Genomic DNA, 22,771 nt, shown 5'->3' on the forward strand with positions numbered 1-22,771 from the left:
AACTCCACAGGGAGGGATATAAATCAGAGGAAACAGATATCCAAGGACAGATTATGAAGAATGGAGATCAGGACTGTCTTTACTGGCCAGAAAATAGCAGTAAGTTTACTGGAGCTGATGTCAGTTCTACTGTGTGGGTCTCTGGATGGTCTGAAACAGGGGAATGAGCCTATAGATGCTTTGACTGCAGCTGGAGTTACCATTGAGGATCCATCGATGAAATGCATCCTGCAGAAAACCCCTATTTTATCTGAATTTTCAATGGATGGTGACTTTGTTATTGGAGGTGTTTTTTCCTTACACAACAAACTGCTCACAGTGACTAATAACTACACCACAAAGCCTGAGCCTCTAAGATGCACAGGGAGGTTAGTAAGAAGGAAAAGTTTTGTAAAAGAGACATAATTGAATGGAAATTATAATTTGCTGCAAGATGTACAGTGAAGATGGGGAAGTCTTAGATTTTCTTATGTTTAAATGTATATAATTATTATTATTAAAAATATTTACAGTTAGGAGAATGTCAGCCAGTACATTCATAAAGTGTTTTTATGAAAGCACATACTAAAATGAACTTTTTCTTGTGTTCTTTCTAAATAATCATTGGTTTTCTGTACCTTTTAAATCCAATTGAAATCTTGGCACATATTTTATGTTACTTTTTCAAGAAAATGTTGCAGTTAGGGCAAATTTTTGTGCATTTTTTTTGGAAAAAATATTTTAAGCACTGTTCCGACAATACTTTCTTGGTTTTGTGTGTGTGGATCTATGTGTTTGTTTACATTCATGGGTTTTAGTTTATTTTGCATCTAAATGTTTTTTCTCATTTGATTGACTGTGCAGACTTCTTGCCCCACAAGTGCATTGCTCTCGCACAATGATCTTGGCCCTTGAGGAGATTAACAACAGCACAGAACTGCTGCCGGGCATTAAACTTGGATATCAGATCTATGATTCGTGTGCTTCAGCACCCGTGGCTGCACACATTGCATTTCAACTTTCAAATGGCCATGATCCTGTGTTTTACAAAGACAGTGATTGTTCCCAATCTGGAGTTATGATGGCTGTTGTTGGAGAAACAAACTCATCGCCATCCATCAGCATGTCACGAATCATAGGTTCTTTTCACATTCCTCAGGCATGTCCTCTGAATATATTGCAAACTAAATTGTAAAATGTACTTGCTGATTTAAATTTGTTGTTCTTTTTCTATTTAAGAGACATTGTCATTTTTATCACTCTAGGTGAGCCACTCTGCCTCTTGTGCCTGCCTGTCAGACAAGAAGCAGTTTCCAACATTTTTCAGAACAATTCCCAGTGATCAGTTCCAGGCTGATGCTTTGGCCAAGCTGGTGAAACACTTTGGCTGGACTTGGATAGGTGCTGTTCGCTCCGACTCGGATTATGGAAATAACGGCATGGCCTCTTTTCTTGCTGCAGCTCAGAAAGAGGGGATCTGTGTGGAGTACTCTGAGTCCATCATTTGGACAAACCCACTCAGCAAGATCCGGAGAGTAGCCAATGTTATCCGCAGGTTTTGAATTTTCAGATTTATCTTTTCTTTTTTGTTTGTTTGTTTGTTTGTTTGTTTTGTCAAATTGTGGGAACAGAAAAAAAAATCTAAAAATCTTTAAAGTTATATCATAGTAGAGACGAACTCAACTAAAAAGTTTGTTTAACATGATTTCATTTTATAAAGTACAAAGGGAACTTTAAGGCAACATTCATGAATTAAATGTTTTTATTGCATGTTTTTCTTCATTGTTGTACACAAAAATAAGCATGTGAATTTTTCATTATTGGTTAGTATAACATAACTCCTGTTACTGTCTTTCCAGATCGACAGCAAGGGTAGTTGTGGCTTTTGTTGCTTCAGGAGACATGAGTGTCTTGTTAGAGGAGCTGGCTTTGGATCCCCCTCCACCTCGTCAATGGGTAGGAAGTGATGGCTGGATGACAGACTTGCTGAGTTTTAGTTTCTGTGAGGGCACTATTGGAATAACTATTCAGCAATCTGTCATCCAAGGGCTCAGAGACTCCCTGCTGGATCTCTCTCCCACTGAAGTAGCGGCCTCCTCGGTGCTTACTGAGTTCTGGGAGGATGTGTTTAACTGCACACTGACAAAAAGTGAGAGCTCTTTTTCAGTTTTGTACAAATTCCCCTTAACAGAAGAAGACATACTGCATCTGTCTATTTTGTTTTAAGGCGCTGACACAGACAAAAGAGTGTGTAATGGAAGTGAAGACATAAAAAAGCTCAACCACTCATACACTGAAGCATCGCAGTTTAGAGCTTCTACCATGGTGTACAAGGCTGTTTATGCAATAGCTCATGCCATTCACAATGCATTGTGTCAGAGAACAAATTTCACCACTCAGTGTGATAAAAACATCAGATTGGACTCCAAACAGGTCAGTTCAGATAAAAAGTAAAAAGTAATTCAAACTTTATATTAGTTACAAAGCATAAAACCTATAAAACATGCAATTGTTTCCTCTCGCATTTTTAATATTTCTTTAGGTTTTATCAGAACTGAAAACAGTAAACTTTTCCCAAAATGGTTATACAGTGTCTTTTGATGCTAATGGGGATCCTGTGGCATTTTATGATCTGGTTAACTGGCAGAAGAGTGAGAGTGGAGCCATCGAGTTGGTAACTGTAGGATACTATGATGCATCACTGCTAAAAGGTCAGGAGTTTCGTATTACCAGGAATATAACCTGGATGGATGGCACAAGACAAGTACAAAGACCAATGTCAAAATTTTCTCAGTGATACAATAAATGACTTCCTGTCACATGTTTACAGAAACAAGAAACAAAATACAAATCATAAATAAAAAAGTGCCATTTACTGTGTCTGACAGGTTCCAGTGTCAGTGTGTTCAAAGAGTTGTTCTCCAGGCACTCGTAAAGTGTTGCGGAAAGGAAAACCCATCTGTTGCTATGATTGTATACCATGTCCTGAAGGAGAGATCAGTAATAAAACAGGTAACAATGTTTTTTTGTTTTTTTATTTGCGTATTAGCATAATTTCCTATGTAAGTACTAACAGCACCCTTTTCGATATTTTTGATGTTTTTTTAGATTCTACTGATTGCTTATCATGTCCTACTGAATTTTGGCCTAACCTGGAGAGAGATACTTGTTTACCCAAACCTGTAGAATTTTTATCCTTTAACGAAGTTCTGTCAGTCATCCTAGCTACTTTCTCTGTTTTTGGAGCCTGTCTGGCCATCATTACAGGAATTATATTCTTTCATCACAGAACAACTCCAATTGTCAGAGCCAACAACTCTGAGCTGAGTTTCCTGCTGCTCTTCTCTCTGACTCTGTGTTTTTTATGTTCGTTAACTTTCATCGGAGCTCCCTCTGAGTGGTCCTGCATGCTGCGGCACACAGCTTTTGGTATCATCTTTGTTCTATGTATCTCCTGTGTTCTTGGTAAAACTGTAGTGGTTTTAATGGCCTTTAAAGCTACACTTCCAGGTAGTAATGTCATGAAATGGTTTGGACCTCCACAACAAAGGATGACTGTGGTGTTTTTGACATTTATTCAAGTTTTGATATGTACTGTTTGGTTGATTCTCAGTCCTCCTTTTCCAATGAAAAATCTGACAACATACAAGGAGAAGATCATCCTGGAATGTGCATTAGGCTCTGCTGTTGGCTTCTGGGCTGTGCTCGGGTACATTGGTCTGCTAGCTGTTTTTTGCTTTGTGTTAGCTGTTCTAGCTCGAAAACTACCTGATAATTTTAATGAAGCCAAGCTGATAACCTTCAGCATGCTGATTTTCTGTGCAGTGTGGATCACCTTCATCCCAGCATATGTCAGCTCTCCTGGAAAGTTTACTGTGGCTGTGGAGATATTTGCCATACTGGCCTCCAGTTTTGGACTGATACTGTGTATATTTGCTCCAAAGTGTTTCATCATAATATTTCAGCCAGAGAAGAACTCCAAAAAACATTTAATGAACAAAATCTAATCCTAATCCATCAGAGGTTTGAAAACTAGCTGCAAACTTCACATCTGTAATATTTCATAATATAGATATAATTATTAAGGTATGTTTGGTTATTTTATTTTTATTTACTTCATATTTAGATGGAAGTGTTTAAATATTAATATATTCTGTAATGTATTTGTTTAAATCTTATTTTGATGTGTGTTTTTATTTACATTTTATCTGGCTTTACATTGAAAAAGTAAAATAACCATTTAAAACTACATTGTCTGTTTGTCATTACTTCAATATTTTTGGATGTCCCATTTATGTCAGTAACAAGGCCCAATCTGTTCATCCACCTATCACTCCATCCCATCTCCACTTGTGAGCAAGACTTGTAGAAACTTGGTCTTAGCCCAAAGGCATGAACAAAACCACATCATCTACATAAAGCAAAGATGAGATCTGGAGTTCCCTCCCCACAAAAAAATACTCTCTTTTCCACAACTGCACCTTGTGATACCATTTTTGACCACCACAAACAAAATCAGAGCCAAGGATGAAACTTGAACTTGGATGAAACCCTGATGGAATTCAACCCACACCAACAATGAGTCAACTGTGTGCCAACAATGTGAATGCAGGTCCTGCTGAAGTCTTAAGGGGACCAAATAGTCCTTAAAAACAACCCTGGCACCCCATGTTCCGCTTAAGCCCCCACAGAATGCTTGTATAAATAGTCATAAGCAGTGCTTAATTTGAGCCGGATCCTGCCAGGACAGGATCTAGGAGCTGTCTTATTTCGACAGGGTGCATTCCGATCACTGTTTGCTTGAATCCTGCAACTCTCAGGCTTACTAATAATAAATTTATGACAAAATATGACTGGCAAACAAATAAAGCTTGGATATGTAAACTGAAAATAATTACATAAACACTCATTTTAAACACAACAGCCACTTACAAGCATAAAGAGCTGCCCCTTCAAGTAGCATTACCATGTCTACACTTAAAAGAATCTCCATCCCTAAAAGAGTGGTGGGGGTGAGTGCCAAACGAGCTAACCAGGCAGTCGTTCGAGGGTATCAGCCCACAGTAAGCAGCCATGATCAGACAGAGGAGGCACCTGGAGGTTTCACATGTGGAGTCGGACAACAATGAGCAGCAGGGACAGTGTCTGACTCGGAACCATCAAGTAAAGTCATGAACATTTTCACAAGAGTAAAGATCATGTTAACACTTCTATGATCAGGACAATCGCCATACTACTCCTCATAAATCTGAGGGTTGACAATTGGTTGGAGCTTCCCTTCCCTCACCCTGGAATAAGCATTTCTGTGGAGGGTGAGAAGTGTGATCCTATGATAGTTAGAACATACTCTATTGCCTGGGAACCACCCTGGTCTGTCACCCAGTAAATGGTGCTTGGCTCCTGGGCTGTTGATTGCCTTGATCAGGTATTGAGCCTTATGCCTATTCATCATAGCTGCTATGATGCCTGATAGGCTGATTGGCTGATAGTGGTATGGAATTGTACTATCCAACTTTGGATCAAACCCTCTGGGTGGGTCCCTTTCATTAGAAGCTGGTTCATTTGTGCTGTTAGACGTTTGTGGAGCTCAGTCAGTTCTTTAGCTAGGTGTGAATCATGTCAGGTGCCAGCCAGCTCTTCATTCCTGTCCTGTTAACTCTGTATTGGGTTTCTGTCACTGTGCTGAGTACATATTCTTGTTCAGGGAGATGACTGTGGTCAGCTCTTAGATCTAATAACCACGGAGCCTGATTCACATGCTTCTCTAGTAATTCTCAGTCTCTGCTCTGGGAGGCTCTACTCTCATGTTGTTTCCCATCCATTGAGAGTAAACACTGGATAGTGTAATACCTCATTAGTTGCAAGTTGACAGCTGGCTTATTTCTTTCTTCTCCATGGAAATGACAATACTTCTTACCCATTGTAGGCTTGATCTTATAGCCAAGGTATCAGTGACAGTGTCAGGGATATTTAGCAATACTGCAGAAGGTACTTTGTCACTTATAGGTGCCTAGCTTGGCCACAGCTATCTTTTTATTCAGTTCCTTAGGAACAATCCAGTTTCTCTGAATGTTTCAGTGGGGCTTGGTACCCATGCTCTGATGGTGGGGATGATGGATGATCCCCTCCGACCTTTCATCTTGGCTCCCAATTGCCATAGCATCCTTGTTGTTGTACCTTGTAAATCTCAAGATGTGATAGCTAATTTATTTCTTAATGTGGAAATACTGGATCTGAAATTGTTTCAGAGTTAATATGGATGATAATTCCCACATCCTTCTCATATAGCCCCTCCTCTCTAGGCTTGCTTGCATAGCAGCATTCCAGCAGTGTTAAATGATCTGCCCTTGTCCATGCATGTCTTCTTCCAGTAGAATGTTTCTCATCAGAATCTCTGAGTATGGTGGCCCTGAGGTGTAAATGAACAATATTTGAAAAAACAGAATTACATTTGAAAAAACACAACAAAACAACTAAGACACAACAACATTTGAAAAAATTGAATTATATTTGAAAAACTGAATCATTCAAAAAGTATATAATTTTCCTATTTTCTAATGTAATTCCGTTTTTCAAATGCAATTCTGTTTTGTCTAATGTGATTGTTTTTTTTTCTATGTAATTCCGTTTTATCTAATATGACTCCGTTGTTTTCAAAAGTAATTCCGTTTTTTTCCTAATGTGATTCTGTTTTGTCTAATGTGATTCCGTTTTTTCAAATGTGATTCGATTTTTTTCTAATGTGATTCCATTTTTTTCTAATGTGAATCTGTTTTTTTTTTTTTTTTAAACGTGATTCTGTTTTTCAAATGCAATTCTGGCCATTTCCGTTTTGGCCACTTCTACGTTGCCCGCTTCCACTTTGGCTTGATGTAATTCTGTTTATTTTTTTCAAATATAATTCAGATTTTTCAAATGTAATTCAGTTTTTTCAACTATAATTCTGTTTTTTTCTAGGGTGATTCCATGTTTTCAAATGTGATTCCAGCCACTTCCGCTTTGGCCACTTCCGCTTTGGCCACTTCTGCTTTGGCCACTTCTGCTTTGGCTTAATGTAATTCCATTTTTTTCAAATGTAATTATTTTTCTTGAGTCTGCCGTCAGTCCCTCTTGTGGTGGCAGTATGAACCAGGAATAGGGGGAAACCAGGGCTCATCATCTGGCTCTGGATCCTCCCCTGATAGCCACTTGGGGAACTAAGGCGATGAGTGGGATGGTGGGGTAGTGAGATACTGGAGAAGAGTGAGGTGCTGAAAAGGAAAATGCTGGCTTGAAAGCTAGGTGACTTCCCGAAGTTGATCCCTCCTCTTCTCTTTCTCCACCAAAAGATGGGATGAAAGGATATCCACCTCTATGCTATGACATCTTCATCTCTAGGCAGGTTCGATCTGGAACCTGCTCTACCGGATGATGGACCGCACCTCCTCCTCTTCTCGCTCACGCTGGGTACTCCGAGTAGCTTATTGGGCCAAGTACTCTGACCATTTTATCTATCTGCAGGGTTCGTATTTGTCCATGTATTCTATCATGTTCTGCATATTTTTTTAACCCAAGGTGTAGACAGATGCGAGGAACTCAGGAATAAAATAAAGAAGAATATTTATTTAACAAAACAAAAGGCTGACGTGGTAGCAAAACTTACATTGATATAACCAGGAGCAGAGTGAAATGGAGGAAGACGACATGAATGCCTTGGGAGGACAAGCCACAGACAGGGAAGAAACAAACTGAAATAATTTATGGAGACACTAACGAGAAAATAATCATGAACACCTGGGACAGGACAATGAGGAACAGGTGAGAGAGGAAGGAGAAGGAGCTGATTACATGGGGGAAGAAACACTGCGGAAGGCAGGAACACAAACATATAAGTACAAAAATCTAAAGAATTACGTGACAGAACACAGTTCCTCTCAATAGACTGCTGTTGGTCAGAAAAAAGATTGCCTCACAGTTATTATTTCCAGATCTGTGCTATATTTTTATGTCATAATTAGAAACAGCAGATGTGACTAGCATATTGCTTAGGTTTAAAATGTTTCAGTTTGTACTTAACACAAAAAGGCAATTTAAGCAATTATATTCCATATTTTTGTACATTATCATACTGTGAAAACATATTCAATAATAGAGGTTAGATAGTACAATGTGTGTGTTTGCTTTAACAAGACACCGTCTGAGACGGAGTTAATTTATAGTTTACTATTGTATCTGTCAACAGTTTTTTTAAGGACAGGCTAGCCATTTTTACTGATGTAGCCCTCTCGCCAATTTATACACTCATCCATTTATACTCCCAATGTCATGTTTTCTAGTATTTTTTTTCTAGCTAATGTTCTAATTTTGCTTCTCAGTCATACAGGACACAATTCCAAAAGTAAAAAAAAAAAAAAGCATGTGAACTTCTATTCTGTAGATAGTTATTTTGTTTGTCTGGTTCATTGACCTCGGGACTCTTGTCTCTGCTTGTTGCAGATGTGGTCCTGTGATGTCATTGTGCTGTGATCTCCAGATCTCACTGGAGCAGTTTGCACTTGAGTGTAAAGTGGCTGGGATGAGGAAGTTTCAGTACTTCCAAATTTGAGGCCATGGTCCTCAGTTGGCAAAGCATGGACTGCCTTCTCCAGGTTGGGAGTGAGGTCCTGCTTCAAGTGGAAGAGTTTTGGTATCTTGGGATTTTGTTTATGAGTGAGGGAGGAATGGAGCATGAGATTGACAGACAGATCGATGCCACTTCTGCAATATTGTACTCTCAGACAGTTGTGGTGAAGAGGGAGCTGAGCTGAAAGGCAATGCCTACTGTTTACAGGTCGGTCTATGCTTCTCCACTCAGCTATGGTCATGTTTCCTGAATAGTAACCAAAAATTAAAAAAAATTGTGGATACAAGCATTCAAAATGAGTTTTCTCTGCATGTGCATGGTAGCCGGACTCTCCCTTAGAGACACGGTGAGAAGTTCAATTATCCAGGAGAAACTCAGAGTAAAGTTGCTGCTCCTCCACATAGAGAGTAGTTAGCTGAGATGGTTCAGGAATCTGGTAAAGATGTCCCCTAGACAGATCCATCAGGAAGTGTTCTGGGGATTTCCAGTTTTTTCCATTCAACCTTTATTTAGACAGGTTAATCCCATTGAGCCTCGGGGACTCTATTACAAGAGAGACCTGATTTCTTAACAAAGAGTGATGAAAACAGTGAGTAACAATGACAGCAATAGACAGTCAAAAAAGAGGCATACAAAATTTAATCTTTTTTTTTTTTTAACAAATCAAAACAAAATAGTAACCAAAAGGACAGTCAAAAGGAAAAGTAGCGAAAAGAAGAAGAAAAAAAAACCATCTAATTTATAAGACAGTCTAGAAAACTAAAAACAAGAACATGTCTGCATTGGTTTTTGCCAGTTTGGAGAACATGGTGAATACCCAGGACACACTGAAAAAAACTATGTATTTTGGCTGACCTGAGAATGCCTTGACATCCTTCCAAAAAAGCTGGAGAGATGGCTGGTGAAAGATTTGGTCGAGGTCTCTCTGCTCAATCTGTTGCACTTGTGACCAGAATCCAAAACAAGCAGTGATGGATGGATGGATGGATGGATGGATGGATGGATGGATGGACTCTACGTTTTTAATTACCATACTGAACATGATTAAAATTTATTTCCCTTTAATATATAGATTTAATTAGAATTAAAAAAGATAAAAACAGTGGAATCAATATTATGAATCTTAAATCCAAGATGGCACCATGTATGGTCACCCTGGTGTTCTGGTGCTCTGTGTTTTGTTTGTTTTTGTGCGTTTTTCATGTATCTTTGTGCTCCTACACACGTGAAGAGCTTCTAAACATCAGAAAAACAACCCACACGGATATTACACCAGGTTTTTTGTGCCTGCAGCAGAATTGGTGCAATTTTTGGCCAAAAGAGTGAGACATCGCCGAAGAGGAAAGCGAGCTGGCGTACTTGTGCACCTTCGTAAATGGGGTCCCTCACGCCCTTACCTGGAATTTTCCTTTCCAACGTCTGCTCACTTTCCACCAAAATGGATGAGATAGCGCTGCTGATGAGAAGAAATAGCAACATAGTGCACAAACAAATGTTGAGTCTGACGCAGTGCCGCCAACGCACACACGGGGCAGAGAAGATGAAAAGATGCTTCTTCTTCTGATTTGTGGGGAGGAGGGAAAAATCCCTCCAACGATATCACTCTTGATTTAAATGAGCTTGTGATGTTTTTAGGCATAAATGCTGGGTTAAGCCTCAGATCAGCTGAACTCCCATCAGCCTGAATTCTGAGACATGATGGAGCGACAGAGAGGGCAGATAAATCACTCACCCTCTTAGCGGATGTTAAAGCCAACTGCAGGGCTGTTTTAATAGACAAGAATTTAATCGGAACCTGATCTAGTGGCTCGAGTGGAGCTTTGATCAGGGCTCTCAGAACCATCGTTAAAACTCACTGTGGAAAAAGTGTGCATGATACAGGCCTGCGCCTCTGTACATGTTTTTTTTTTATTTTTTTTTTTATGCTTCATCAGCGGATGATTAAGAGCTGTTCTGTCCCCGAAACCTTCGTGACAAGAAGAGTTGGCTGCAGCGTATGTTTTAATTGTGCTGAACACCAGATTTCTGTCCATCAGCTGCTGTAGAAAGGACAGCACGCCACCTAGTGGACATGAAGTGGCCTCTACACCTTTCTCCGTACACCAGCGCTGAAAAAGCTGTCCACTTTGATGTGTACAGCGCTGTGGTGGAGACAGCACGTGAAACCTGGATTGTGCACACCACATCTTGAGAGAGACCCATCCTCTCTAAAACGGATCCGCTTAGCAGCCAGACCCAAAGGTGCTGGCCTATTTCTGGGTAACTCCTAATCATTCCTCCCATGTGGAGGAGAGCATCCTCCCTCCACAGCAGTTTCCACGGGCGCCCCGATAACAGGCGTCGTAGAATTGGGAACCACGGGGCGTTCACGCGCTCGGGAGCCACCAGGAGGGCTGTCAGTCCCTTCTCCCTAACTCGGTTCAGAAACCGTGATATCAGAGGGAGTGTGGAAAAGCGTAAAGAAGCATTTTGGGCCACGGGCTGTGAGCAAACGCGTCCACCCCTAGCGGTGGTTCGTCCCGCGGGCTCAGTGAGAACCATAGTTGACACTGAGTGTTCTCTCGTGTGTCAAACAAGTCCACGGCTGCTCTGTCAAATTTCTGCCATGTCTGAGCCATCAGCTCGGGATGGAGGCTCCAGTCCCCATGACGCAGACCACCCCTGGACATCACATCTGCCCTTCTGTCCAAAACATAGGGGATGTACACTGCTCTGATGGAGAGCAGATTTTGGTGTGCCCAACACAGCAGCCATCCCGCAATGTGTAACATTTGGGCTGAGCGCACACCCCCCTGCCGGTTTATGTATGCTGCAGTCACTTGCTGACTGTGTGAATCAGAACATGTTGATTCTGTAGCACAGAGGCAAAGTGTTGAATCACATTCAAAACCGTGTGACACTCAAAAACATTTATATGAGCTACTGTATGGGGCGGCCACAGCGCCCCCACAGCTCGAGACATGCATGTGCCTCCCCAGCCTGACAGGGTCTGTGAAGACTGACACATGTGACATAGGTCTGCTGACGGGGACTCCCTCAGACAGAACAAGAGGGTTTCCCAGTGTCTCAGGTCGATTCTCACGGAGGGGGGCACAGCGATCAACCGTCTCTTCTGCCTCACCGGGTCCACACGCAAACGAGCGAACCACCTCTGGAGGAGTTGTGCCGTGTGAGCAGATGACATGGCTTTAATAACTTAATGACGGAAAACAGCTGTTATCACTCTGCCGGCTTCACGTGGAGGAGCTGGTCTTTAGAGCTTCGGTTCCCGTCTGAGATAAACGAGCCCTCGTAGTGACCGAGTTTAGCTTCACTCCCAGATAACCGATCGTCTGGGCCGGGTGAAGTGAGCTCTTCCCCCGTTATGGTGAAGCCCAGATTTTTCAGGTGTGACGTCAGCGCCTGAGTTGCACTGCTGCCTCATGTCTGAAAAACGGATCGGCAGCAACAGATCGTCCAGATAAAACAGAATTCTCCTCCCTGCTCTGTGTAGCAGCTGCAGAGCCGACTTGACGCATTTTGAATAGAATGTTGTCTCACAGTTGAAAATTGACAAATCTAAGATGGGTCTCATCCCTCCGGTCCGTTTTGGGACCAGGAAGTGACGAGAGTAAAACCCTGTTTTTTCCTCTCCTTCTAGAACCCTGGAAATTACATTTTTTATCAGAATTTCCTGAACATCTGCATGGAGGAACGAGATATGTTCTGGAGATGACAGAAACGTCTCTAAAGTTCCTCCAAACGGGGGGTTTGAGCTGTAAACTGCAGCGTGTATCCCCTGCTGATAAGATGGTTCATCTATCTGTCTAGAGCGCACGCTCACTGCCACTCCGCAAAATGTTCAGAAAGCGGGCACGCGTTTATGCTGCGTCACGTTTTTTACAGACGCCAATCACCGCCGTCATGTGTGCCGTGCTCAGGCAGCGGGCTCACATCCGTGCTGATGTGAGCTGGCATGCGCTGAGAGGAGGCACGCGCACCCCTGGGCATGTGGAGCATGTAGATGAGGGCTGCCGCGGGGGCGCACGTTGTCACCGCTTCGGTCAGAGGAGGCAGCGCACAGCTTGGGCTGAGAGCAAGGTTTCCCACTGGACTCGGTCTGCTGAAAACATTCACTTTGGCTGCTGTGTCACGCACGCATTTTGTGTTTTCTTGGGCTGCCGTGATTTAGAAACCTGTTTGGAGGACACCGGCTCGCTTTGTGTGGAGGATGTGGGAGGAGAAGGCACTGTGAGATCATACGAACTGACAGTCAGGCTGAAATCAGACACTTTAATTCCTGAATGATGTTTACGTTTTATTCCAAAACTCAAACCATCATTATGCACACACACATCCTCCGCAATGAATCATTTTTGAATCTTCTCCCCCGTGAGCCCTGCGGCTGGTTGTTCCAGGACGGCGCCGTTGGCGGTCTCTGGGGAAACGCAGCACTGCTGGTTGCCGGGAAGAGGAGGGCTGTTCTCTGACTGGAAGGGCTGGCGGCGGAACGGAGAGAGAAGACGCTGCTGCAGCTGTGGCACGTCTCTGCTATCTCTAGCTATGGCACTCTCTCCAGCGGGTGGGGGGTGAGAGGAGGGGTGCGGCTTGATCAGATGGTGCACAGTCTCCGACACCTCCTCCGACTTCTTCGATTTCTCAAGCATGGCCTTGAAATTGGCTCCAAACAGCACATCCATCCTGATGGGGCCCTCCAGCGAGACCATCTGCAACTTCTCTGACAGGGAGGGGGAGTGACGAAGTCAGGTGGACCTCTGAACCATTGTCATCCAGGCTGCGATGCGAGACAGGCAGACAGCAGACGAGGCGCACAGGTTGAGGGTGACGTCAGACGCCTTGTAGAGGGAGCTCTTCGTCTCCTGAGGCAGGTCTGTTCCCTCCAGCCTCTGACATGCTGTACGTCAGCAGCGCAACGTTTTTGTTCACTGAAGCCGCCTGGAATGCATACTGGTGAGCTCGGTTGGAGAGCGACAGAACCGTCTGGTCATGCTTCCTCGGAGGCGCAGGATACTGGTCCAATTTGGACATCTTTGCTCCGAGAGCCTCCGCCAGGCTTGGCTCCAGGGGGCACCGAGGGAAATTCCACTCAGTAAAACCCCTCCACTCTGGTGATGAGTGCGAATGTAGAAACCGGTGCTCTCAGTCTACCAGGTCCGGCTGTACCCTCTGGACAGTTGGACGTCACTGCTGGGAAACGAGGCCAGATAGGATCAGGATGGCGAGCCGGGCTGGAGCCAAAAACCTTCCCATTAGATCATCCGATCTGGGCTGGGAGAGGAGAGGGACAGAAAAAGTTCCCTTCATGTCAGCCGCCTTCTGGATTATGCCAGGCAGCTCCAAGAGGAGGGCACAAACAGCTGGGAGCGGTGTGGTCGTCGATGCAAAAAGACCTGGGGGTGGGGGGGTGGGGGGGGTTGGAGCATCCTCTCAGCCCCCCTCATTCCCGACATTATGCTCTCTAAGAGGGAGTGAGCAGCGGGGACTGCTGCTGACGTCGCCTGTCCCGGAGGAACCATTCGATTCGCTCCGAGAGTCGGCGTTAAAAAGAAAAAAGGGTCGATGGCGTCGTCCAGCGGGTAGCGACTCGCCACTGAAAAAATGTTCCTCGGCGCTTACCTTGAAACAAGGCTGCTTGTCTGCTTCTCCTCGGGGAGGAAGAACTCACTGGGACAGCAGGAGGTTGGCGTGGCGGGGACCCAGGCAGTCTTAACAAAGGTTGTGCCGGTCAAGCTGGACAACTTTCCTTCTTTGTTATTCTGACAGTGCTATTAGCTTGCTGAAGAAAAATGGGAGCCGATTACCTGCTCTTAATGTAATTTATACAGACTGGGTGGGGCCCACACAACAGGTGGGCGTGGACTAATTTTTTTTCAGTGCAATGCTTTGCATGACGGGATAAACCCACCAGCGACAGCCTTAAAGGGCGAAGCCTATACAAAATAGAACAAAAGGTGGAGGAGTTTGCTTCTACATCAACAACGCCTGGTGTTCTGATGTGACAGTGATCTCCCAGCACTGCTCTCCTTCTCTGGAATATCTCTTCATTAACTGTAAACCGTTCTACTCTCCACTTGAGTTTTCCTCTTTCATTTTGGCCGCTGTTTACATTCCACCGTGCGCGGACGTGCACAACGCTAAGCGAGCTCTTGCGGACCAGATTATGAGCGTGGAGCGATCGTTACCGTACTCCCTAGTTATAATCCTTGTAGATTTTAACAAAGGGAACCTTAGTCATAAACTTCCAAAGTATAAACTGTTTGTCACGTGCCCGACCAGAGAAGGAAACATGCTGGATCACTGTTACTCTACAGTGAGTGGTGCTTATCATGCTGTGCCCTGTGCAGCCTTGGGACTCTCAGATCATGTCATGGTTCACCTGATCCCCACATACAGACAGAGACTAAAGCTTTCAAAGCCTTTAATGAGGACATCCAAAAAGTGAATCAGTGAAACTGTAGAGGAGCTACGCACATGTTTGGACATCACAGATTGGGACTTGTTCAAGGTTTCTACAGACAGTTTAGACGAATACACAAACACTGTGACGTCATATATACATTTATGTAAGGACAGTATCATTCCATCACACTCTAGAGTCATTTTTAATAATTACAAATCCTAGTTCACATCTAAACTTAGACAGTTCCATCAGCAGAAGGAGGTTGCTTTCATAGTGGGAGATACAGCTACAGACGGGCAAATTATGGATTTAGCAGGGAGGTGTCGGAGGGTAAATCCAAGTACAATTCACGGCTGGAACATCAGTTCTCTGCAAACGACTCTGCCACTGTATGGAGGGGACAGAACGAGATCACTACCTACAGGCCCAGAGCACCTCACTCTACAGACAATCTCAAACTGGCTAACGAGCTGAATGACCTCTATTCACACTTTGAAGCCATGGACGCACATCCTTCCATCCCTCACACTATTCCAAGCTTAATCACTTCTGATTGCCCCCATCCCCCCTCTGCTCTCTCAATTCAAGAGGAGGATGTGAACAGGCTATTTAAGAGGCTGAATCCACACAAGGCTGCAGGCCCTGACTATGTGCCGTCCCCCTCTACCCTGAGACACCGTGCTGAGGAGCTGGTCCTGGTCTTTACAGGAATCATCAACTCTTCTCTGGAGTCATGCTATGTCCCAGCCTGTTTCAAGACCTCCATCGTCGTCCCTGTCCCCAAAAAACCACGTGTCACAGGACTAAATGATTACAAGCCTGTGGCTCTTATGTCTGTAGTCATGAAAACTTTTGAACGCCTGGTTTTATCCCACCTCAAGTACATCAGCAACCCTCTTCTAGACCCTCTGCAGTTTGCCTACAGAGCCAACAGATCTGTAGATGACGCCATAAACCTGGACCTCCACTTCAACTTCCAGCATCAGGACCCCCCAGGAACTTACACTAGGATCGTGTTTGTGGACTTCAGCTCTGCATTTAACACAATCCTTCCTGCTTTGCTCCAAGACAAGCTCTCTCTGCTCCATGTACCTGACTCCACCTGCTGGTGAATCACATACTTCCTAACAGATTAGGGTCAACGCATGCAGCTGGGTAAAGTCGTCTTGGACACTCGGACTCTAAGCACAGGATCTCCACAGGACTGTGTACTTTCCCCTCTACTCTTCTCCCTGTACACCAACTGCTGCACCTCCAGCCATGACTCCGTAAAACGTATTAAGTTTGCGAACAACACCACCCTCATCGAGCTCATCTTGGATAGTGATGAGTCTGCCTCCAAGGGGGAGGTGGACCGGTGCAGCGACAACAACCTGGAGCTTAATGCCCAGAAAACAGTGGAGATGATTGTGGATTTCAGGAAAGCCACAGCCCCTCTGCCCCCCCTGGCGCTTAACGATACCCCCACTATCATAGTGGACTGTTATCAGTTTCTCAGAACCACCATCACCCAGGACCTCAAGTGGGAGCTGAACATCAGCTCCCTCATCAAGAAGGCTCAGCAGAGGATTACTTCCTGCAACAGCTAAGGAAAGCCAAGCTGCCGGCAAAGCTAATGGTGTGATTCACAGCCATCATCGAGTCCATCCTCTGCTCTTCCATCATGATGTTGTACGCCGAGGCCACTGCCAAGGACAGACACAGACTGCAGCGCATTATGCGCTGTGTGGAGAAGTTAATCCGCTGTAGCCTCCCATCTCTCCATGACCTGTACGTCTCCAGGACTGTGGGGCAAGCATGTCTGATTACACCTGACCCTTCTCACCCTGCATACAAACTCTCTGAACCACTCCCATCGGGAAGGAGGTTTCGGTCCGTTCAGACTTGAACCTTCTGCTATAAGAACAGTTTCTTCCCCTCTGCCATCAGACTCTTGAACACACATAATCATGTTACTTTGTAACACTGCTTTGGTCACTTATCATTGTATTTTAACTGCACTACTCCAATTGTACGTTTTTTCTGAGTATTGTGTTGTATTGTATTATATTGTATTGGTGTACATATGTTTTCTTTTATCTTTTATCTTTTATTTGCTCCTTTATGCCGAAGCAACTTCCTAGTCTGGGAATCCTGTTCATTGACAATGGCAATAATAAACTGAATCTGAATCTGAAAACTACAAACATTATGCAATGTTGTTTAGAATTGTAATGTTTTTTCATGTGTAAATAAAAAAAATGTCACTGTAAACACATATAAGTCAGGATACCATTAGAATAACTGTACATCAAAGAATGCATATTTTTCTTTAATATTTTATATTATTCTGTCAAACTAAATTTTAAAATACATAACACATTGCACAAAAATGTTGCTAAAATAAGTGTAATCGCAATTACAACATTTCCATCTAACTTGCAAACATTTTGAATTCACTACTAGTTTTTGTTCATTAACTATTTTTTTAGAGTTTTTCTTAGGTTGCAATATAATGATGAAACACTTTGGAGCAATTATACACAGTATCAGTCCAAAACTGGAGGCCAGAATGGCAAATATCTCTGCAGCCACAATAAACTTTCCAGGAGAGCTGACATATGCTGGGATGAAGGTGATCCACACTGCACAGAAGATCAGCATGTTGAAGGCTATCATCTTGGCTTCATTAAAATTATCAGGTAGTTTTCGAGCTAGAACAGCTAACACAAAGCAAAAAACAGCCAACAAGCCAATGTACCCGAGCACAGCCCAGAAGCCAACAGCAGAGCCTAATGCACATTCCAGGATGATCTTCTCCTTGTATGTTGTCAGATTTTTCTTTGTAAAAGGGGAACTGAGAATCAACCAAATAGTACAAATTAAAACTTTAATAAATGTGAAAAACACTACAGTCATCCTTTGTTGTGGTGGCCAAACCATTTCATGACGTTACTACCTGGAAGTGTAGCTTTGAAGGCCATTAAAACCACTACAGTTTTTCCAAGTACACAGGAGATACAGAGAACAAAGGTGATGCCAAAAGTTGTGTGCTGCAGCATGCATGACTACTCAGAGGGAGCTCCAATGAAAGTTAATGAACATAAAAAACACAGAGTCAGAGAGAAGAGCAGCAGGAAACTCAGCTCAGAGTTGTTGGCTCTGACAATTGGAGTTGTTCTGTGATGAAAAAATAACTCCTGTTATGATGGCCAGACGCAGAAACAGAGTAGAATCTAAAAAAATAATGACTGTCGTGTAGTATGACATATGCTGGATATATTCATACTTTTTCACGAGTTCTTCATCTTTCTGACTGTGTAAATGTCGTGCGTTGAGTTTAACAAAAATGTAACGAGAGAGACGTTAATTATCTTTGACCCATCAAATGAATGCGGTCATTTATTTGCAGAATCAAAGTTTAACATCAAACATTTACATTAATTTGGCAAAATATGAAAACAATAACAATGGCAAGTTCACAGAAAGTGGACAATACGGCGATTGTCCTCACTTCTCAGCAGAACAACAGACATCAATCACACGGCGGTGATTGAGAACTTTGCTTCAGATATTTCTAAAATATCTGTAATGATTTTAGGAGAAAGGAGAGTTTAAGATGGAAAATGGAGATTTATCTTACAGAGAGATGTGTGAGGGAATTAATCTGTTTGACCAGAAACGTGCACGCTCTTTGGGGAATCAGCTTGGCCACGGTACACTTGGTCGAAAATAGAACCTTCTACCTGGTTGATGATAAAATCAGCGTCGGCGTAGGGTTCCTTTCTGACTCTTTCAGCGTCTCCATGAGGACAGCCAAACCCTTAGAGAGTCGTGCGAGGTTATCCAAACAGAAGTTATAATTCCCAAATTCCAATCTGCATCCTGGGTTGTCAGAATTCTGAACTCCTTCAGAACTCTCTTCAGAGAGTTAAACTCTGGAACTCTTTACTCTTTTTCTCTCTTTAAGTCTGGCGAGAACCGGGAAGTTGCCACATTTAAATGAGTTGACTTACGGGTCATTTTAGAGCTTTCTGATTGGTGGATGGACCAGATCAGAGGTGTGGTTTGTGATGTAAGGTGTTATCACAGTCAAGGGCAGAGAATGAGATTGTTTAGAAACAGACAGAAAGATTATTGGAGAAAACGAGACTTCGTGGAGCCTCTACTCTGATTATCTGCTGTAAAGATTAAACATGACATTTCTTCTCAGTAAACATTTTAGTTGACCGAAGTTCGACCTTTAACATACTTACAAATTTGCTCATTGAAGACAGAAAAATCAAGAAATGCATATTAACCTGATTTCTTCTTTGAATGAGGAATAAAAATCATTACTTACTGTTTATGTAAATAAAATGAGTAGTTCTCTTCAACCTGTAAACATTGAGTGAACTAACACAATTTGATTATCAAATGTAGATGAACAGATGCTCAGATATATTCATCATTTAACACGGATTCCTCATTTTTCTGGACTGAATAAAACGTGCATTGAATTTAAGGAAATGCAAACGTGAGACGTCATTTATATTTGACCCATCAAAATGAATGCGGTCATTTATTTACAGAATCAAAATTTAACATCAAACATTTACATTAATTTGGCAAATTATGAAAATAACAACATAAGCAATCAATCAGGAAAAATCATACGGCCATGATTTTTCCGTTGCTTCACCACAGACATTTATGAAAACTGTACAATTATGATCTTTTACCCACATGAATGTGGGTGAGCATTTTACACAGACATTTCTAAAATATCTGGAAGAATTTCTACTTGAGAGAAAAGTTTAGAGATGAAAGAAGTTTAGAGGGAATAAAAGATGGTGTTTGAGGGGAAGTAAGTTTTCACCAGAACGGCACTCTCCATCAGAAACCCAGCTCGCCTCGGTACGCTTGGTAGGAAACTTGACCCATTACCTTTCTGATGATAATCAGCAGATATGGTGTTCCGTTAACGCTACCTGTCCAGCGTCTCCTTAGTATGGCTGTAGCTCGTCAGAAGTAGTGGCGAGTGAAAGGTGTTATAATCCCATGGAACTCGGAAGAGCTCTGTTGTCAGGATCATCCCGTCTCTCACAGAACTGGTTGGACTGTGTATCCAGCAGAACTCCAACAGCACTCCATCAGAACTTCAACAGAACCAAGACCGAGTAGACCAGGAAGTACTGACATTTTAAAGAGCTGTTTCCCGGTTCACTTTTGGGATTTGTTCATTGGTCAGAAACGACCAGACGGGGTGTGTTTTGTGACGTAAGAGGTTAGAGACAGCGAGAATTGTTATGAAACAGATCAGAAATGTTCTCACAGACAGAGAGAGTTTTGTTTTGGCGCTGTTTCAGCAACAGGTGCTAAAACTTCTCTATTTACGTCTGAGAGGATTCTAAAACATGACAGTTCGTTCAACAACTTGTTTTTCGTTTGACTCCAACCTTGGAAACGCACACTTGCTCACTCAAAGGCAGAAATCAGAAAATGCATAATTATTCTGTTACAGCTTTGACATGAGAATAAAAATCATTACACAGTTAATAAAATTGATTAGTGCACTGCAACATCTAAAATGGTTTGAACTAAGACACTTTGATTATCAACATTTGTAAAATAGTAATGATAATAAAAAGAGAGTGTTCTTTTCACTTGAATCTTCAAGAAAGAAAGTCTCAGGATGGGTGAACCTGTATTTCTGAGTTCAAATCAATGAAATGACAGTTCCTGTCCCACAAGGTTCTAAAGGTCAAGAGTTTTGACCTTAGACTTAGTTTTTGACATGGGCCTAGTCCACTACACAAACATTTGTAAAATAGTAATGATCATAGAGAATTGTCTTTTCTACTTGATTACTTCAAGAAAGAAAGTCTCCAGATGGCTCAAACTGTATTTCTGGATGCAGATCAATGAAATAACAGTCTCTGTCCATCTGGTCAGTTTTGACATAGGCCTAGTCCACTACAGTCGGCAACATTTAATTGATAAACATGAATGACATATATTGCTTACCTGTCATATTACTGATCTCTCCTTCAGGACATGGTATACAATCAGTGCAGCAGATAGGTTTTCCTTTCTGCAACACTTTACGAGTTCCTGGAGGACAACTCTCAGAGCAGACAGAAACCGGTACCTTTTAGACACAAAGTAAAATATTTTTTTCATCTCTGTTGCATTTAGGACCATTTTACAAATGTAAAATATGCTGATTATTTCTCATTACTCTCTACTTGTGTTCTGCTCTGTGCCCAGGTTAGATTCCTATTTATGGTAAATGGACTGTACTTATATTGCGCCTTTCTATCGTATTTCAAAATACTCAAAGCTCTTTACACTACAATCTGTGTCCTCATTTACCCATTCATACAGCACTCTACTATAGCTCTACAAATCTAATTGAACAAATCATTCTAAAGAGACTAATAAGTGTTTTATATCACATTCATACACTGATGGGACACACATCTGACACTATGAGGGGGTTCAGTGTCTTGCCCAGGGACACTTCAGCATGTGACTGCTGGCAGATTCGAACCCCCAACTCTCGCATTGGAGGACGACTGCTCAAACCACTCAGCCACAGCCGCCCCTGATGTTAAACTCCTGTCCTTTTGGCAATGATGCATCATAGTATCCTACTGTTACCAGCTCAGTGGTTCCACTCTCTCTCTTCTGACAGTTGACCAGTTCATAAAAAGCCACGGGATCCCTGTTTTCATTAAAGGACACAGGATAACCATTTTGGGAAAAGTTTACTGTTTTCTGAATGACAACAAGCTGAAAACACCTCAAAAGAAAGAAAGAAAAAAGAGGAGGTGACAAAAACAATGTGATTTACAAATATAATTGGACTAAGTTTAAGTTATACAAAGAAAAATGTATAATCTTTTCATTTATACTGACCTGCTTCAACTCTAACTTAGACTTTTTGTCACACTCAATTGTGCATTTTTTTTTCCTGACACACTTCATTGTAAATGGCATGAGCTACTGCATAAACAGCCTTGTACACCATGTTAGGAATTCTAAAATCAGATGTTTCAGTGTATGAAATGTTGAGTTTTTTTATGTCTTAATTTCCATCAAACACCTTCTTTTTTGCTTCAGCAACTAAATACGAACAAAAAACATTTTCATTCTTAAAAGATAGATGTTAATAATATTCTAAGTTTACATATTTTTTAAATTCAAAATCAGAAAAAATGGGCAAACTTGCAAAAACTAAGTATGGGATTACTTTAATTTGCATGTAAATGTCTGAATTTGCTAAGTACAGCAAACATTAAAAAAAAATACTGGATAGAAAAATAAATAAAAGTTTTGTTTAAATTTAGAACGTGATCTTTTTTTATAATCCACATACGTTTTAAAAAAACTATGTTTGGTTTCACTGTGTGTTCATTAACACATTGATTTGTTAGTTTTTTTTTTTAAACAAACTAAATTTTGTTAACTTTCTCACTTTTTGTCAGTGTGCAGTTAAATGCATCCTCCCAGAACTCAGTAAGCACCGAGGAGGCTGCTACATCAGTGGGAGAGAGATCCAGCAGGAAGTCTCTCAGTCCTGGGATGACAGATTGCTGAATGGCAACTCCAATGGCTCCTGCACAGAAACTGAATTTCATCAAGTTTGGGTCAAATACCCAGGATTCACTTCCAATCCAATGATGAGGTGGTGGAGGTTTCATAGCCAGCTCCTAAGGCAGGAACTTTATGTCTCCAGAAGCGACGAATGCCAAAATAGGTGTGGGCGTCTTCTTTCTGGATAACTCCACAGGGAGGGATATAAATCAGAGGAAACAGATATCCAAGGA

The 22,771-nt window shown here is 42.2% G+C and overlaps 1 protein-coding gene and 1 pseudogene across 1 annotated transcript; one reads left to right on the forward strand and one right to left on the reverse strand.

Annotated features, from left to right (window-relative positions):
- The first annotated feature begins 246 nt into the window (after positions 1 to 246).
- On the forward strand, positions 247 to 3,986 carry LOC119410664 (extracellular calcium-sensing receptor-like). Its single transcript, XM_037677549.1, has 8 exons — positions 247 to 385; positions 861 to 1,138; positions 1,245 to 1,534; positions 1,839 to 2,128; positions 2,207 to 2,412; positions 2,522 to 2,743; positions 2,868 to 2,991; positions 3,088 to 3,986. The coding sequence occupies exons 1-8, from the start codon at positions 262 to 264 to the stop codon at positions 3,984 to 3,986; spliced, it is 2,433 nt and encodes an 810-aa protein (XP_037533477.1). The 5' UTR covers positions 247 to 261.
- A 12,215-nt stretch (positions 3,987 to 16,201) lies between these two features.
- LOC119410919 overlaps positions 16,202 to 22,771 on the reverse strand; it is an 11,350-nt pseudogene continuing 4,780 nt past the window's right edge.

The sequence above is a fragment of the Nematolebias whitei genome, chromosome 6 (assembly GCF_014905685.2).
Source record: "Nematolebias whitei isolate Nwh7 chromosome 6, NemWhi1, whole genome shotgun sequence".
Taxonomy (NCBI): domain Eukaryota; kingdom Metazoa; phylum Chordata; class Actinopteri; order Cyprinodontiformes; family Rivulidae; genus Nematolebias; species Nematolebias whitei.

Coding starts and splice junctions, on each gene's coding strand:
- LOC119410664 (XM_037677549.1), top strand. CDS start 262: ATGGATGGTGACTTTGTTATTGGAGGTGTTTTTTCCTTACACAACAAA. Junction 1,139..1,244: donor GTTCTTTTCACATTCCTCAG/GCATGTCCTCTG, acceptor TTATCACTCTAG/GTGAGCCACTCTGCCTCTTG. Junction 1,535..1,838: donor GTAGCCAATGTTATCCGCAG/GTTTTGAATTTT, acceptor CTGTCTTTCCAG/ATCGACAGCAAGGGTAGTTG.